This window comes from Engraulis encrasicolus, chromosome 12 (genome assembly GCF_034702125.1).
Source record: "Engraulis encrasicolus isolate BLACKSEA-1 chromosome 12, IST_EnEncr_1.0, whole genome shotgun sequence".
NCBI classification, from domain to species: Eukaryota; Metazoa; Chordata; class Actinopteri; order Clupeiformes; family Engraulidae; genus Engraulis; species Engraulis encrasicolus.
In genome coordinates this window covers 35814753-35832252 of record NC_085868.1, presented here as the reverse complement: position 1 = coordinate 35832252, position 17500 = coordinate 35814753, and the positions used below count along the sequence as shown (strand labels likewise).

The following is a 17500-nucleotide window of genomic DNA, read 5'->3' as shown; positions in this document are numbered from 1 at the left end:
CCTTGAGGATAAATGGGGGTGGCTTACACAGATAGAATTTACCATTGTTCATCATAGAACGATTTTCATCATATATAGGCCTAGATTTTACATTTCTAAAAAAAATACCACGGACATGACCTCTGTGTCCTCAATGGTAGTTACAGCCATGGGGCCACAGACAATTTTGACGGGGCCCAGGATAAAATCAACAGCTGACTCATCTGTCCCCCCTGACGGCAGGCCTAATGCCCAAAACGGTATAGGTTAATCAGTGATGACCAAGGTTGCAAAATTAATCATATGTGCTACATTGCAGGATATGCTTTAGTGCACTCATTGATAACAATGTGTTTATAAGGTAGGTCTTCACACTGGGGAATAAGCTCCAAAAAATAAGTAAATAAATAAAAGAGCAACGTCTCAATCACCTGGACCGTCTGGATCTTTGTTATGCCTGACAAAGATCCAGGGTGATTGAAACGTTGCTGTTTTAATTTAATAAACTGACACTTTTGTCTGGCACCTGCAACAAGTGACTTTGGATGTGCGCACCCCACCCAAAATGAAAAACGAGGTATGTATGCTCAACAAAGCATGACTGAGTGCTCTTGCGTAGCTAAATAATGAACATTAACTACGGTAACAGTCACTTGTTTGGTACATTTCATACAAAGGATGTACCTCAATATACTTTCAACAGGGTGCTTTTTGTATTGGCTGATGACAATGGTTGTGAAAGCACACATGATATACGCGTATTAGTGCTCTATAAATAATATTAGTGTATTTAAAAAATGTGTAGGCTAAGACCTAAAGCAGCTTTTAATCATGTACCGCCTTTCACATAAGGGCATACCTGTTTTAACACAAAGTGTGTATAATATTAGTGATCATCATTACGGGAGTATTTACCACATTTCACACAAAGGATGTAGCTCAGTGTACTTCAACACGTATGTGAGAGATGTTTACGAGCATTTATCAGTGACGGCAATGGTTGCGAAAGCACACACAATATGAATACGTGCCCCAGTGCACTGAATGATGGAGGTGTGTTCAGTATATTAGTGATCATAAAAATATGAATAACTAGTAAGTGCTGCCTTCTGATATAGGGTGTGTTTGTGATGTTTATGTGCGCTCATTCACCTTAACACACCTGATCTTATGTGATCTTCATGTGAAAAGATCCACTGCCCATCCTTTACTGGGTGGGAAGCAAAAATAAAGAAATCCTTCACAACAATGAAACGTGTGACACACCAGATAATAAGGTTGATGAATGTGCAATGCATTTTGTTGAAAGGGTCAAGTTTAGCTATCTACCAGAGGTGTTGTTTTTCAGAAGATGTTATCTGTCTTTTATGTTTCTACACACGCTGGTGGTTTTGTAACAAGTCAGCAGGTCAGGCCGATGATTTAGGCCACACACACACTGCCCCGAGTAATGTCTTGTCTATGCGAGGTATGCAGCAAAAAACCTCTCAGGCCATTTCTCTTTCTGTCTCTGTGTTTGGTCTGTCCAAGGAACCTTGGAGACCAAGCAAGCAAGGGACCATTTCATATCTCTCTGTCTCTCTCTGTCTCTCTCTCTCTCTTCTCCCCCTCTATTCTCCTTCTTTTTCTTCTTCTCTCCCTGTCTCACTTTCTTTTGTTATTCCTTCACAGCAATGCAGCCGTCCACCCGAACCACTCTATCTTTCTCTCCACATTATTTTCCCTCTCTATTCCCACGCAGTATTTCTTCTCTTTCAGGTCCATCACTCCTTTCCTTCTTTTTCATTCCTCTCATTCTTTTCTTCTCTATTCCCCGAAGTGAAGCGAGTGATGCCATTAGAAGTGCAACGCTGTCGGCCGGCGCTAGATCATACCGCAGACAAGGCCTTTTGTTTTCGTTTCTTATCGTTGACATCATCGCCTGGGCAGCGCGGAAGAGAAGAAGAAGAAGGTCGGCTGGAGTGAGCGTAGCATAGCGTGGCGCGGCGCGGCACTCCGTCTCCCTCTCCGTCTCCTTCTCCATCTCTCTCCGTGTTTATGGAATCGTGCTCGGACATAAACACGCATGGCGGTGGAGGCAGCGGATCGGCTTTCCGGAGAGAATGAGCGCACCGGCCGAGAATTCCTGAGCGTTTTTTTTTCTTTCTTTCTTGAAAAGCGAGACAGGGTCAGAATGTGAGGACTGCAGACCGAGTGGAGCGGAGTGGCCCGGCTGGCCAGCCAAACAAGCCCAGCTTAGCTCATTAGTTACTTACCTGCTTCCCTTTGAGTGTTTGAGACTGTGTGTGTGTGTGCGTGTGTGTGTGCGTGTGCGTGTGCGTGTGCGTGTGCGTGTGCGTGTGCATGTGCGTGTGCGCGCGTGCGTGTGTGTGTGTGTGTGCGTGCGTGCGTGCGTGCGTGTGTGTTTGTGTGTGTGGGAGCGTGCGAGCGAGTCTGCCTGACAGCTTTGGCCTGACCCGGGGCAAAATCGACTGAATGGCCAATCAACTGGAGGAGCCCTCCTGTCTCAACACAAGCAAAGTAATGGGGATCCAATTCTGGGGCCCCTAACGCCCCACCCCACTGTCAGCGGCCCTGTGTGTGTGTGTGTGCGCGCGCTTGTCAGTGTGTGAGAGAAACAGACAGAGAAAAGGAGGAAGAGAGAGAGGGAGAGAGAGAGAGAGAAAGAGGGAGGGAGAGAGAGAGAGAGAGAAAGAGGGAGGGAGAGAGTGTGTGTATGTGTGTATGCTTTTGAAGTATATATTACGCACCACACTACACTATGCAGGGGGTCTCCTCCCTATGAGCTCACTCTCTATCACACGATTATAATGAAACACACACACACATGCACACACACACACACACACACACACACACACACACACACACACACACACACACACACACACACACACACACACACACACACACACACACACATGCACGTACGCACACACATGCACACACACATAAAACGGTTACATCTCGACTCCAAAGCACCGATTATGACGCCACCACAGCTATCTTGAAAATGTTGGCCTCCAGAAGTTAATGAAGCACACACACACTCATACACGCATGCACACACACACACACACACACACATACACACACACACACACACACACACACTCATACACACACACACACGCACGTATGCACACGTAGGCGCGCACATGCACACACACACACACACACACACACACACACACACACCCACAAATGAGGGTTGCACTCACTGGTACTGTACACAAACTGGCCACTGAGTGCTTTGAGTCATTGAGTTCTTTGGGCCAATTAGCATATTGTCTGCAATGCAGTGTCGGATGTACTATGTTACAATCTGGCAACGTTGAACGCATTTGGCCAGGGTGCACACTCTAATCCAATTCAACTCTCAGGCTCCGGCCATCCAACCTCATCGCAATGGAACTCAAAACCAGGGCATACTGAGGAACAGCAAAACACAGTCACGTACGTTAGGCTACCCTGCAGACGGCAGAACCTTAAAAGTCTCCTTTTTAGTTGGCCCACGTGTTGTGTTTGAACATTCTATGAAAGAATGCGCTCCGCAATAATAGAAGACTGTAAAAATTCCACGTAATGTTCTATGGACGTCAACATTCCGAAGAAAGTTCATTGTCTCAGCATTCCGTTCCCACAGGTGGGACCTGTGCACCCCTTTAAAATCAAATAAAGAAATAATAATAATAAAAAAAAACTATTCTGTGCGAGCCAGAAGGGAGTACAATGTCAATGAGGCCCTGAGGCCAATAAATAGCAAAGTGGAAAGATCAAAGCGGCTGCAAGAATTTGGCTGGATTTGAGTTGTTCACGTGTTTAATAGGTATTGCACTGTACATGTATGGGGTTTGAGTTATGGTTTTGTTCTTTACATTGTGTCTTATGAAGTGAGTAAATATACTGGGTCGTGGATTTACTGTGCCATGATAGTTGAAAATGGCAAAATGAAATATCAAAGCTCACTGCTTTGAAGGCTGCAAGAATTTGTCTGGATCCTAAATGTTCTCATGTCTGATATAATGGGTTATGAGTTATAGTTTAGTTATTTACATGGTGTACGCTGAAGAGAGTGACTGCTGGGTCCTGAACTTACTGTGCATTGTCCATTGAAGGGGTCAAGTCTAGCTATCTGCTGGCTATGTTGTTGTCGAGCTAAAAAAAATGTATTTTTTTCTATAGACACTGATGGCTTTGTAACAAGTCAGTAGGTCAAGTCAGTGATTTAGGCCACATACTGGCCCTTTATCTGCACTCGTGTCTGTCAAGAATGCTGCAAAATGCCTCTATTTCTCTGTTTGTCCCTGTGTTTGTTCTGTCCAAGGAAAGACACCAAGCAAGCAAAGCGTCATTTGACCCCCCCCCCCTTCACATTCTCTCCTTTTCTTGTCTCATTTGTTTCTCCTCTCTCTCTCTCGTTCGTTTCCTCCATATTCCCCGAAGTGAAGTGATGTTGTTAGAACTGTAATTCTGTCTTAAGCGCAAGTGCCATAAATAGCTAGATGGGAGATCAAAGCTTGCAACATGTAAGCCTGCAAGAATCCAACATTTGCACATGTCCAATATGTAGTGCATAGCGTGTGCACAGATAGGGACGAGGTGGTGCTAAAGCTACCCCTCATTTCGCCTACTGGACAAAAAAGCCCCCTTTTGAAAGTTGTTACAATGTACTGTGGTCCATGTTGACATTACCATTAAACGCTTAGACGGTCAAAGGGTGGAACAATAATGCCCCAATATAATACAGGTTGCCTCTATAGCCTAGTAATGCCGTGTACAGACCAAGAGCGAACGGAGCGAACGAATCGACGGAAGTCATTATTTCTCTATGGAGGGCACACGACCTGCGCTACCAAAGCGAATTCGCCAGGAGCAAAGCTTCTTGCGCGATCAGAGCGAATTTTGACGATTAAACTCAATCTAATCATAGGCGAATTCGCTCTGACGCTGTTCGGCGAAAACCAATAGGAACGTTCATATCGCCGAATGTCCCAGGCAGTCAAGCCAGAGCCGTTATGTGATTAGCTGAATCAAACATGTCAATGCTGCGTCTGGAGCGAATACAGTGAATTCAAGGCGAAACTTCTTCTGCTACCCACGCTACCAGGCAGCGTAATTCGCTCTTGGTCTGGACACGGCATAAGGCTGCCGGAAGTTCCACATGGCCCCTGCTCCCCGTTCAGCACCTGCCCCCAAAGTGTCTGTGCACGGCACTGATGTAGTGTGACACAGTATAAGGGCCGTGATTTCATTACATTATGTTCTATGAAGTGAACCTTTTTTTTTTCGATAGATGATATATTATTTTCAGTGGTGTAGTGGTGATTTTTTAAGTGGGGGTACGCGATTTTTAACGTCATCAAATAATTAGGCAACTTATCATGTCAAACCCTCCAACTGTCCTTAATCTAATGCATTATTGCTTCTCCGCTTTCATCTGTTTGGTCAGTCACCTGCAATACTGCTATGGGATCATTCCTTTTTGTATTCAAACATGGGCAGAAGTTTTTTTGGAAATCTCACTTCAGGCGAAGTGGGTGGACTGCGTACGCCCGCGTACCGCACCCACTACACCCCTGATTATTTTATGTTTCTACACACAATAATGGTGTTGTAACAAATCAGCAGGACAGGTCAATGATTTAGGACACACACTGCCCTAATGTCTTGTCTATGTGTTTCAAAATTGCCCCCGCCTCCTTTCTCTCTCTCTCTCTCTCGCTCTCTCTCTCTCTCTCTCTCTCTCTCTCTCTCTCTCTCTCTCTCTCGCGCGCGCTCTCTGTTTTGTCATTCTTTCACAGCAATGCAGTAATCCAGGAATGCGGTGCTATATATTTCTTCTGACATTCTTTTCCTCTCTTTTATCATTTCCTTTTCTTTTTCTTTCCTTTCATTCCCCAAAGTCAAGGGATGTTGTTAGAGCTGTCATGCTTGCTTTAGTGATAGTGCCATAAATACCTAACAGCAAATAAATAGCAAAATAGTCCACAACATTTAAGCCTGCAAGAATTTGGTTGAATCCAAAATGTGACATTGTGTACTATGAAGAGATGATGGGTTTTAAATTTACTGTGCAGTGTTGGTTTGAGGGGGTCAAGTGTATTCAAAAGATGCTATCTTTCCTCTTTCACGTTTCTACATGCAGATGGTTTTGTAACAAGTCAAAAGGGTCAAGCCTTTGATTTAGGCCACACACTGTCAGTAGGCATGTCTTGTCTGCAAAATGCCTCCATTTCTCTGTTCATCCCATCAAACAGCGAAGTTAAGAGATCCATCACAATCATGTAATTATGTAACAGTCTTTCGTAACCATACACGTAAAGGCAGGAAAGCCTAAAAGGAAAGCACATTGAAGAGGCTTAAGGAGACCTGCTGAAAATAAGCCTGTTGCGACTGGCCTTCAGGGTTTTTCTTTACACCCCAAAGTTAAACCAAGGCATCAACAGTCAGACGTCAGCAGTTAACCCCCCACCTCAGTTGACCTCTGACCCCAGCCACGGTCATGGCCAGAGGATCCCGTCTCCCTGACCCCTATCAAAGGGGAGGTGGTGGGGGGACAGATGATGGGACAGGTGGGTGGGTCATCACCCACCATGTCTCCACGGCTCCACACGGCTGGCTGGCTCTGTGACAGTCCCAAAGGCTCTCTCTCTCTCTCTCTGTTTTCCAGCTGATTCACACCCATCTATCTGTAGATGTCTCTACGTGCTGTATCACACACACACGCACGCGCACATGTACGCACGCACAGACGCACAGACGCACTCACGCACGCACGCACGCACACACGCACGCACGCACACAGGCACGTACACACACACACACACACACACACAGACACATACACACTCACACACCTCGCCATGTTCTGCTCTATCAGATGTGCTCTATCTACATCAGGGGTGGGGAACCTTTTTCATTCGAGGGGCCACTTCAAACTTATCCGAGGGCCGTTAAAGTCCTCCGAGGACTGTATTATGAGCACAGACCAGGATTTGCCCCTGCACTTTAGGCCTATATTGAAGGGAGCCACCTTTAAAACAAACACAACCTTCTCTTGGTCCCTTGAATATAACTTAATTGCATTGCAAATGTATTTTCTAAGATTCTATCACAAAATATGTCATATTTCATGAGAAGCTGCATAACATTAAAATGACATCGGGGGTCGGATAAAATAGCCTCAAAGGTCGCAAATGGCCCTCGAGACATAGGTTCCCCCACCCCTGATCTACAGGTATGTGCCTAGCTTTTCCCTTTGTACACACACAAACACATCAATCTCCTGGTCATCCCCCTTTCTCTGTAGTTTGACTCACTTTCGATGAATCACTTTTTTCAGCAGTAAGACAAAACAAACATGTACACAAATGCATGCACGCACGCACGCAAGCACACACGCACGCACGCACACACACGCACACGCACACGCACGCACGCACGCACGCACACACTCACACACATGCACGCACACGCACACGCACACGCACACACACACGCACACGCACACACTACGTACTTCTGACTTCCTTCTCAGGCTGACTGTGGACTTTTCCCTGCTTGTTGCCGTGTGTTATCTTCTTAGGAAGGTGGTACTGCAGCTTGATCACCTAAATAGCTTTACACTGGCCCCAAAGCTGAGTGATCATCCTACTTTGAGGTCACGTTTTTCTCCGTTAACACAGATTTTTTTTTATCTGGAGCACCTGCTTTGGTCATGTGCAGGCTCTTGCTGCCAGAAGCAAGGATGGATTACTGCATGGGCCTATCAGGTCCAGGCCCAAAGGCACAAGAGTCAGGGGGGCCCTGAAGCCCAAGCTTCCAAAACACTTTATTATTGGTCTGTATTATATGTTGTCAGTCACATTGTATTAAAATTGCACTTAACTAAATTGTTGTTCTCGGGGGAGAACATCTTCGCTAAACACCCAAAACCGTTTTCAAACCTCGCCTTTCTTGTTGTCTGGGCCTGGGGCCCATGAAATCCTAATCAGTCCATGGCATGACCCTGGAAAAAATGGATTTTGATTGGTGTGATTCAAGTGTGTGTGTGTGTGTGTGTGTGTGTGTGTGTGTGTGTGTGTGTGTGTGTGTGTCCGCAGGACCGTTTCAAGATAATGGGGGCCCGAGGCAAATGAGGACACTATCTTCAACAGCCATAAACGATATTAACAAGAAAAAAATGTTTTTGGCTTTACATCCACTGGGCGACTACCTTCAATCCTACTGATATGAGAAAGCACTTTTCATGCAGCCAAGCAAGTCAGACTATAACATGAAATGCATGGTTTTGTGCCATAGTCAAAGCTGTGGAACCGACTGGTTTACTAGGATTTCATACTTTTGGACCGGATGGAGAGTTGGCTTGTGTACAGTGAATTTCGGTTGTTAATTGCCAAAAGAAATTGGTGCTGATAGAAACTTCACTGGTAGGATACATTCCTTGCGGTCTGGATAGCTACATCAGGATACTTGATTTCTTGAATATACAGTAGGCTATTACGGTCATTACTCATTACGCAATTCTCTGTCATTGCAAAATGCAGCTTGCTTTACACCTAAACAGTACACCTCTATTTTTAGGAGAAATCATCTATTTTTAAGTTAAGTAGGCCTATGTGTACATATCTCCACTTCAAACACTCAGAACGTATACATACTGCTTGAACCATTAAATGCATTTCCCTCACAACACATTAGACTAAACCCAAGTGGCGGAAGGCTTCTCCTCTATCTCATTTTTCATTTTTCAAGACTTCTCTATGTTAAACATCTACATCATCATCTACATGTTTGTACACGTAATGACTAAAAATAGAGAATTCTCTTAATAGTGGCAGTTAAGAGGCTGTTTAGCTTGAAAACACGTCATGGTCTGATGGAGAAGGGGCAAGATGTGTGTGTGTGTGTGTGTTTGTTTGTTTGTGTGTTTCCCATCTCTGGAGAAAAGGCAAGTGTATGTGTGTGTGTGTGTGTGTGTGTGTGTACCAAAACTCTAATGATGAGGGCAAGGAGTCACCACCACAATCTGATTGATGAGAAGACAGATAAGCCCTGTGTGTGTGTGTGTGTGTGTGTGTGTGTGTGTGGTGTGTTTAGCCATGGTGGTGAGCTGAGGAACGTGGGAGGGATGATGAGGTCAGTCAGCTCGGAGGAAGGATTGCGAGTCATTCGTTTACGCCAGTGATGCGGAAGAGAGGGCAAGCGTTTAAACCTTACCAAAGGGTGGACGAATGGAAAAAACACTTTGCGGGTTTCACTCCTCCTCAAGCGAGTGTGTTTTTATGTCCGCCTTAGTGTGTGTGTGCGCGTGTGTGTACTTCAAGTGAGTGACTGAGGAAGAGTTGTTTTGAGTGTTTGTCTACTTTGAGTGGGTTGGTGACATAGTTATATGGCCAAATAAAATGATTTGAGTGTACGTGTAGGAATGAGTGTGGGCAGTGTGTGCGTGTGTCTGTAATGTGTGCATACTTGTGTTAATATCAGTTGAGTAGAAAGTTCAAACCATGACATCATTGTTGGTTCTAAGAAGCATCAAGAGAGACTCAGAGGCTTGTTTGTCAATCTTACATTCGCCTTTATTACAACAATTGGGTTTGTCTTACACCACAGACACACAAAAGGCCCACAGCAAACAGTTTTTTCTTTGCCATCACTCTCGTTCCATTTTGTGTTTCTTTTTTTATATACAAGCACTTTTTATACACAAAAAGGGTGTATATTTGTTTTGTACATCACTTCGACATCCATCTTCTACTCTAGTTAAACCATTCCAACATACCGTTTCCTTTCTTCTCACTGGCTTTTCACCAGTGCCTCATCCCTTCTTACTCTAGGCAGGATCGACCAATGACCAATCACTCAGAGATGTGTGGCTCACTCATGATTGGCTGTTCAAATTGCTTGATCCCGCCTCAGAGTCAATCTGCTCTTTTTCCTGTACATACATCTTGTCCATCTTATTTTCATATTCACATACATCAAAACCATCTATACAAACATTCGGCTAATCCCTACTTTCCTTTCACAATGCAACTTTAAGGTTGCCCAATACAAACGTCCATGCTAATCGTAGCACTAATGCTAGCACTATACAATGCTATTGGACATGCTACCGCTAACAAGTTGTGCTAACTGGCACACAGCTGTGGTGTATGCTACAAAAGTGTCCACCTCAGAAGTGTGCATGTGTAATCTGTGGTAGAAGTCAGGGTTTTGTCCCCAGAATATGGCTCAGATTGTAGTTTACAGGACAAAACATTGCTTTCTTTTGAAATAAAATGTTTTAAATTGACCCCACTTCAAATTAATTGTAACAAACCCGAATTAGCCAGATTAAAATGGGGCTAGCTAGCATGAAGCTAGCTACTCCGCTGGCAGTTATCATTTTTTGGGGAATGTGGTAAGACTTGACTTCCAGTAGAATCAGACTTTTGTAAAATAAAAAATAAAAAATATTAATTATGATTTAGTTTTTTCTTTTCTTCAAAACCAGCTCCTTTTTCACCCGTTACCTCATTTTTTTAAGAAAAAGGCAAAAAAACCACAGTGCTTCTTTAACACACCGCGAAGAGCTACAGTACAATTTCTGATTTTGATAATATCTTAGAAAAAAATGGTAAAACTTTAATTACAAAAAATAACAAAAAATTAAAATAAAATGAAAACATAAATATTTAAACAGTAAACAAAGACTACATACAAAAGACCCTCCCCACCCCTAGACACACACACATGCACCCAAACCAACACACATATACACACACATTATACACACGTTTGGAGTGTGTAAGGTTGTGTGTGTGTGTGTTACTGTAATCATTCCCTTGAGTCCGTGGTGAGTGTGTGTGAATACTGCCAAACTGGTATTGAGGGATGGGGAGAAGCATAGCTGCCACTCAGTACAGTAAAGACGGAACACTGTATGAAGATCACACTCTCACAACACACACACTTTGGAAGGCATATGTGCGCATAGACAAATTAGACACACATAGAACATAAATTAGAAGTCCACCCGCTTCTGTACGTTTTTTCAGTCTCCATCCAACGCCTCTTTCTGAGAGGAAGGAGTCCATTTTTTCAGTGAGGAGTTCATTTTTAAAAAAAAGATGGATAGGGGGATCTCTTTTTTTCTTCCCCCAAATCCACTCTTCCTTAGACCATGGTCTCTTTCCTCTTCCCCAGCGAGCAGATGGACCGCCTCTCCTTCTTGGCCTTGCGTGGTGACGCGGAGGTCGTGGAAGAAGAGGATGATGACGAAGACGAGGAAGAGGAAGCTGAAGAGTAGTCAGAGGTGGGGAGGATGGCGGGTGGTGGGGGTGTGGAGGAGGGGGAAGTTCCCTGAGGACAGTTCTCATCCGCCTCCATAGAAGAGGAGGAGGATGACGTCGACGACGAAGATGATGAAGATGAGGTGGGCCGGCGCTTGGACCTGGCCCCAGACCCGGGCTGCTGGGCCGGGGGAGAAGGGGGTGTCGTTGGGGTGGTGGGGGTCTCGGGATCGGAGGAGGTGGTGGAGAGGGTGTCAGAAGAGGTGACTGATGTGGCGTCTGAGAGGGGAAGAGAAAGAGAGGAAAGATGTTATTCTTTATGTTCATGCTTTTTTTGCTGATTTCATACACTTTAACCAGTTATGCATCCAAGTCCTTTGGCCATATGTGCAAAATGTGCTGCATGTTTTATCTTTATAATTTTGTATATCACATTGAATGGAAATGGATTGAATTTAACTGATGAGAGAATGTTTTTGTGTGCCCTGACTTTCGCTTTAACTTGCAACAACATGCCACAAAGTGACTACTGATGTACTGACCTTCAGCGGTGGTGTTGTTGTTGCTGGTGGGGGTTTGGGTGGGGGCGGGCGGCAGTGCGGCGATGGCGCTGCGCAGACAGTTGAGCCACTGCTGCTTGTGGAAGATGTCGTTGACCTGCAGCGTGTGCGACTGGCCCTGCGACGGGTCCGTGAAGCGAACGCGGAAGATGTTCTTGGCTGTGAAGGAGAACAATAAAAAAAAAAACAAAGTTTTAATTCCCCAGCTCACACTTGGCAACAGGAGAAGTGAAAAGATGATGTGAGAATGTACAGGTACATTTGTCTGTGTGTGTCTTTTTCTGAGTGTGTGTGTGTGTGTTTGTGCATGCATGTCTGAGCAGACATCATTATGTGTGAGTGTGCACGCGTGTTTGAATGTGCAAGTGTGTTTATTATGTGTAAATGTGTCTAAGTGTGGTATGTGTGCAGATGCATTGTGAGCTCGTGCTGTGAGTATAGTACTGCATACTGCGTTCTGCATGAGTAATACTGTATTCACCTTTCTCTGCGTTGCTGAAGGCGCCCCTGAAGGAGCCGCCCATGCGCACGTCCCCGTCCTGGAGGTCCTCCAGCACCAGGTCCCGCACGGGGATGGGCTGCCGGTACACCTGGTAGCAGTGGCGCTCGTTGCGCGTCACCGGCCGCGTCAGCACCAGCACCTCGTTAAACAGGAACACGTGAAGCTTCTAAATGGGGGAGAGGAGGAGAGAGAGAGAGAGGAGACATTAGTTTCATTACATTCAGTCATACAGTGAGCTACACGTATAAACACATGAAGACGTGCATAAGTACACAAACGGACGAATTAGATTGCAGTCAGTGGCCCACACACACAGACATGAACGGTGCAAACATCTGCCTTGCATGGCACAGCGATGGTGTAATGCGCTCAAGTGGGGCCAAGACTTTAGAGCAGACGACCATATTTAGATGGTCTTTTGAAGTCGTATCGGATTGTGCAAAAGCTAGACCATGTTTATCGCAGTCTATTGAATTTGGTGGGGAAATTACTGTATGAGACGCTAGAACGTTGTCTAGGACTTTGTCTTTGTCTGGACTGCTTTATCTAGGCGCCAGCAACTAATTGGTCTATAACATTACTGTGTTTATATGTGTATGTCACTGACCGTTCTGCCCTTGGTAGGCGCAGTGTGTGTTACTGAAACATTCTTCCCTTGGTAGGTGTTGTGTGTGTGCGTGCGTGCGTGCGTGCGTGCGTGAGTGAGTGAGTGAGTGAGTGAGTGAGTGAGTGAGTGAGTGAGTGAGTGAGTGAGTGAGTGAGTGAGTGAGTGAGTGAGTGAGTGAGTGAGTGAGTGAGTGAGTGTCCACGCGCGTCTGTGTGTGACTGAGTGAGTGAGTGTCCACGCGCGTCTGTGTGTGACTGACCGTGCCGCTCTTGTTGCGCAGCTCCCCGTGGCAGAGCAGGCTCTTGCTCTGGGCGATGAGCGGCTCGCGCTGCCTGTCGTCCAGGAAGTCCAGCTGCTCCTGGTAGTAGTGGCACTCCGACTCGCCCTTACGCATGTTGATGTCCGACAGCACCTCCTGGATAATGGAGATCTGCACACACACACACCAGAGGGGGGGAAACATCCACAAGTCAGTCAAGCGAAAACAGGAGAATAGGTGATGTGTACGTGTGTGTGTGTGTGTGTGTGTGTGTGTGTGTGTGTGTGTGTGTGTGTGTGCGCGCGCGCGCGCATGCAAAAGTGTTTTTAAGTGCTTTTAGGCAGTGGTTCAACAGCACCATGTGTTTGTGTATGTGTATGTGTGTGTGTGTATATACTGTATGTGTGTGTACACAGAACGTCATTGCCTCTTAAAAATGGGTTATTTCAAGCGAGCCAACCGTAATAAGTCGTGTGTTTTGTGGGCTAAAGTGGGGACTTTAAACAGTGCTTCAGCGCTACTCAAGAAAGCTTGAGTCCAAAGGTAATGCGCGTCTATAGTGCTTGCTTATAAACCGATGAGATCATGTGTAAGGAGTGCTTGGGCGCTGGAGTAATCTGTTTATGTAGGGCAAACACATAAACGGAGGAGGAGTGCGTTTGAATGGGTTAGGCAGGCGGGATGTGTATCCGTGTACAGTGTTTGTCGAAATCACTGCTCCAACTCCCAAGTGCAGTTTGAGTAGCCTGGATTGCCTGGTAGTGTGTGGGGACGTGTGTGTGTGTGTGGAGACAGTGTGTGTGTGTGTGTGTGTGTGTGTGTGTGTGTGTGTGTGTGTGTGTGTGTGGAGACAGTGTGTGTGTGTGTGTGTGTGTGCTTGAGAGATTCTATGTGGGCGCAAGATGTGTATGCATGTCTGTCTGCAGACTAGTGTGTCCGTGTGAGTGTGTGTGTGCGTATCGCGTAGGCGTTTTCTACTGTCTACAGACTAGTGTGTCCGCGTGAGTGCGTGTGCGTGTGCGTATCAGCTTGTGCGTCCTCTCTCTCCTACTCACCGCTGTGTGCAGGCTGGTGGCGTCGGGGTGCTCGGCGGGCGTGTGGCGCAGCACCTCCTTGAGCAGCAGCGGGTACTTGACCAGGCGCGAGCGCGGGATGTCCAGGAAGCTCCAGAGGTCCAGCTTGCGGCTGAAGGGCGACTCCAGGCAGCGCTGCAGGAAGTCGCCCACGCGGCGGTCCTGCTTGCGCTGGTCCAGCAGGGCCTTGGCGGCCAGCTGCCGGCTGCAGTACTCGCGGTACGCGTTCAGACCTGGCAGCTGCACAGGAGAAAAGACAGAAATAAATAAATAAAAAAAGACAGGTTAGGACACGGGACATATCGTACGGACACACATATGCAAAATGCTTTAAAAGTGAGCAATAATCAAAAGTGGTTAAATTATTATTTATGTATATGTATAGATTTTTTTTTTAAATTATGAAATCAAACACGCATCGTTCGGTTAGGACGCAGGACATATCGTACGGACACACAAATGCAAATGCTGTAAAAGTGAGCAATAATCAAAAGTAGCTCAATGATTATGAATGTATGTTTTTTTTTTTAAACTATGTTTTGGGGTTGGATGCTGCATACAAACAAACTTCTTAGGTTTCAAAATATGCAACGGAAGCCCTCTGTGGGCATCTGCCACATACTCAAATACACAGTCACACACAGTCATACACACAGCAGACACTCACTGGGCTCTATATCGGTCACTGGGTGAAAACAGGTGTGGTAGAGAGAGAGAGAGAGAGAGAGAGAGAGAGAGAGAGAGAGAGAGAGAGAGAGAGAGAGAGAGAGAGAGAGAGAGAGAGAGAGAGAGAGAGAGAGAGAGATGGCCGCGACAGACAGACAGACAGACAGACAGAGAGGCGTGGGAGGTCGGCGAGGAGGTCTCAGCAGGGGGCGAGTGCAGAAAGGGCAGAGGGGGTCATAGGTGAAAGGTGAGGGGTGAAGAGTGAAGGCTGAGTCGTGTGTGTATGGGGGGGACGAGGCGTGCCAATTGGGCGAACCAGAGACGAGTGCTTACCCAGTTGACCACGATCTGGCCGATCTCCCCCACTGTGCCGTCGGCTCTGGTGGCCTTGCCCAGCTCTGTCAGCAGGTCTGCGCACGGAGAAGACACATGGAGACACAAAAATAAGGTCAAACACATGGAAGGAAGGACACACACACACACACGGTCCCAAACACTTTCCAAATATATCACGTGCAATCACACACACACACACACACACACACACACACACACACACACACACACACACACACACACACACACACACACACACACACACACACACACACACACACACACACACACACACACACACACACACACACACACACACACACACACACACACACACACACACACACACACACACACACACACAAGACACTTTCCAGAAATACAGTAGATCATCATGCGCAATCACACACACACACACACTTTCCCGATATACATCACAGATATCTGTCGACACACACCTTCATGGAGAGGGATGTAGGCGTCGAGATCGCCAAAGATGATCGTCAACTCCTCCTCGGTCATAATGTTCAGCTTCAGCATTGGATCATGGTACGCCTGATGAGAGAACACAAACACGAATGTTAACACACTGGCACACACACACACACACATACTACTACTAGCACAGAAATATCGGAGACTAGCACTTAATGTTATTAAGCCAGTCGGGCTCCGCGCCGCTCTTTGGAGACAAAACAGGCAGCAGTACCACGGAGCCCAGTGTGTGTATTTCAGGAGGGCCAACTTACTTAGAGCCTTCTGTTTATAACCAGCCTTCTATTTGTATGCGAACGTGTGTTTACAAGTGACCTTCTATTTGTGTGTGTGTGTGTGTATTTCGGTTTTGTCGAGGACTAACCTTGCGCGCCAACTGAAGGTCCTCAATCAGGTCCTGCTCTCCTCGAGACAGCTCGAAAATGGCCTGTTAGCAAAACACAGCTGGTTAGCATCTCGGTCCACACACACACACACAAAAATCATATACACACACTGCCTGAGACAAGCAGCCATGAAATACTAATGTTTAGTCTTGATGTCGCCCCAGTCCATTTCCTCTGTGAGTAGAGTGAGGTGTGTGTGTGTGTGTGTGTGTGTGTGTGTGTGTGTGTGTGTGTGTGTGTGTGTGTGTGTGTGTGTGTGTGTGTGTGTGTGTGTGTGTGTATCACAGTTTGCTGTGATGTCTGAGAGCTGAGTGTGCGTCTGCGTTGGACAAATTTGCAGTGTCTGGCCAAAATACCACACGCATGCAACAGCTACGTATTATACTTAAAGAATCTCTGGCTACGTGGTAAAAACGCTCTTAGAAACAGAAATGAAGACTTTACAAAGGGCCTGAGATCAAGTGTGTTAATAACTGTGCTATTCATGTCTGAAACTGTTTCATAGCATACGTTAGAGAGAAAGTTTTAGAGAGTTTTAGAGTTGTTTTAGAGAAAGATAGTGTGGGTGTGTGATTAAGAGTGTATTGGTCCTCACCTCCTGTCTCTTGATCTCCTTGGCGGAGAAGCATCCCTTCTGGCTGCTGTCCAGCGTCTCGGACCAGAGCGTGCTGTTGCGGCGCTTAGGAGGGGTGGGGGCCGCCGCCTTGCTGCACGGCTTTGGGGGGGAGCGCCCATCGCCCCGGAACGAGATCGACTATGGGGACGGGAGGAGGAGGGGAAGAGGGAAGCCATAGAGGGAGAAATGAAGAAAGAGAAGAGAAGTTAGTCGTTATTAATGCTGTTTTGCAAATTGATTAGAGTTGTAAAATGGACCAAAGTGGTGTGTGAGCACTGTGTGTGTGTGTGTGTGTGTCTCTCTGTCTCACCTGGATGGTTTGGCCGAAGCGCCTGACGGCCCCGCTCTTCACCGGCGAAATCAGATTGGCCAGAGAGGTGACACGCCCCAGAGGACGCACGCGCTTACTGCTGGGCTCCTGGAGGGGGAGAGAGAGAGAGAGAGAGAGAGAGAGAGAGAGAGAGAGAGAGAGAGAGAGAGAGAGAGAGAGAGAGAGAGAGAGAAAAATAGAGAGAAACTAAGGTCAATGGCTTGGCATTAAGGACAACCATGTGAGAATTAGAAAAAACATGTGACTTCCTGTCTAAGGAAATTAGGCATCAAGATTCCGCCTTAATGCCGACAATAAAGCCAAACAACCGGCAGCCCGGCGGTCACATGAGTTTAATGCAGACTGAAATATGTATGAGAATACTCCCACCAACACACACACACACACGCTTATGGTCAGACTAGCTGGCGTTTC

General features: G+C 46.3%; 1 protein-coding gene across 1 annotated transcript in view; it reads right to left on the bottom strand.

Annotated features, from left to right (window-relative positions):
- Positions 1 to 9520: 9520 nt before the first annotated feature.
- The window catches only part of LOC134459720 (neuroepithelial cell-transforming gene 1 protein-like), a 10906-nt gene continuing 2926 nt past the window's right edge, over positions 9521 to 17500 (bottom strand). The window contains exons 2-11 of the mRNA XM_063212115.1: positions 17066 to 17173; positions 16735 to 16893; positions 16118 to 16180; positions 15717 to 15813; positions 15256 to 15332; positions 14239 to 14496; positions 13184 to 13354; positions 12297 to 12483; positions 11798 to 11974; positions 9521 to 11534 (exon numbers count right to left, since the gene is read on the bottom strand). Of these exons, the coding sequence (XP_063068185.1) occupies positions 11140 to 11534; positions 11798 to 11974; positions 12297 to 12483; positions 13184 to 13354; positions 14239 to 14496; positions 15256 to 15332; positions 15717 to 15813; positions 16118 to 16180; positions 16735 to 16893; positions 17066 to 17173 (1692 nt within the window). The 3' untranslated portion in view covers positions 9521 to 11139. The remainder of the gene's footprint in view (positions 11535 to 11797; positions 11975 to 12296; positions 12484 to 13183; positions 13355 to 14238; positions 14497 to 15255; positions 15333 to 15716; positions 15814 to 16117; positions 16181 to 16734; positions 16894 to 17065; positions 17174 to 17500) is intronic.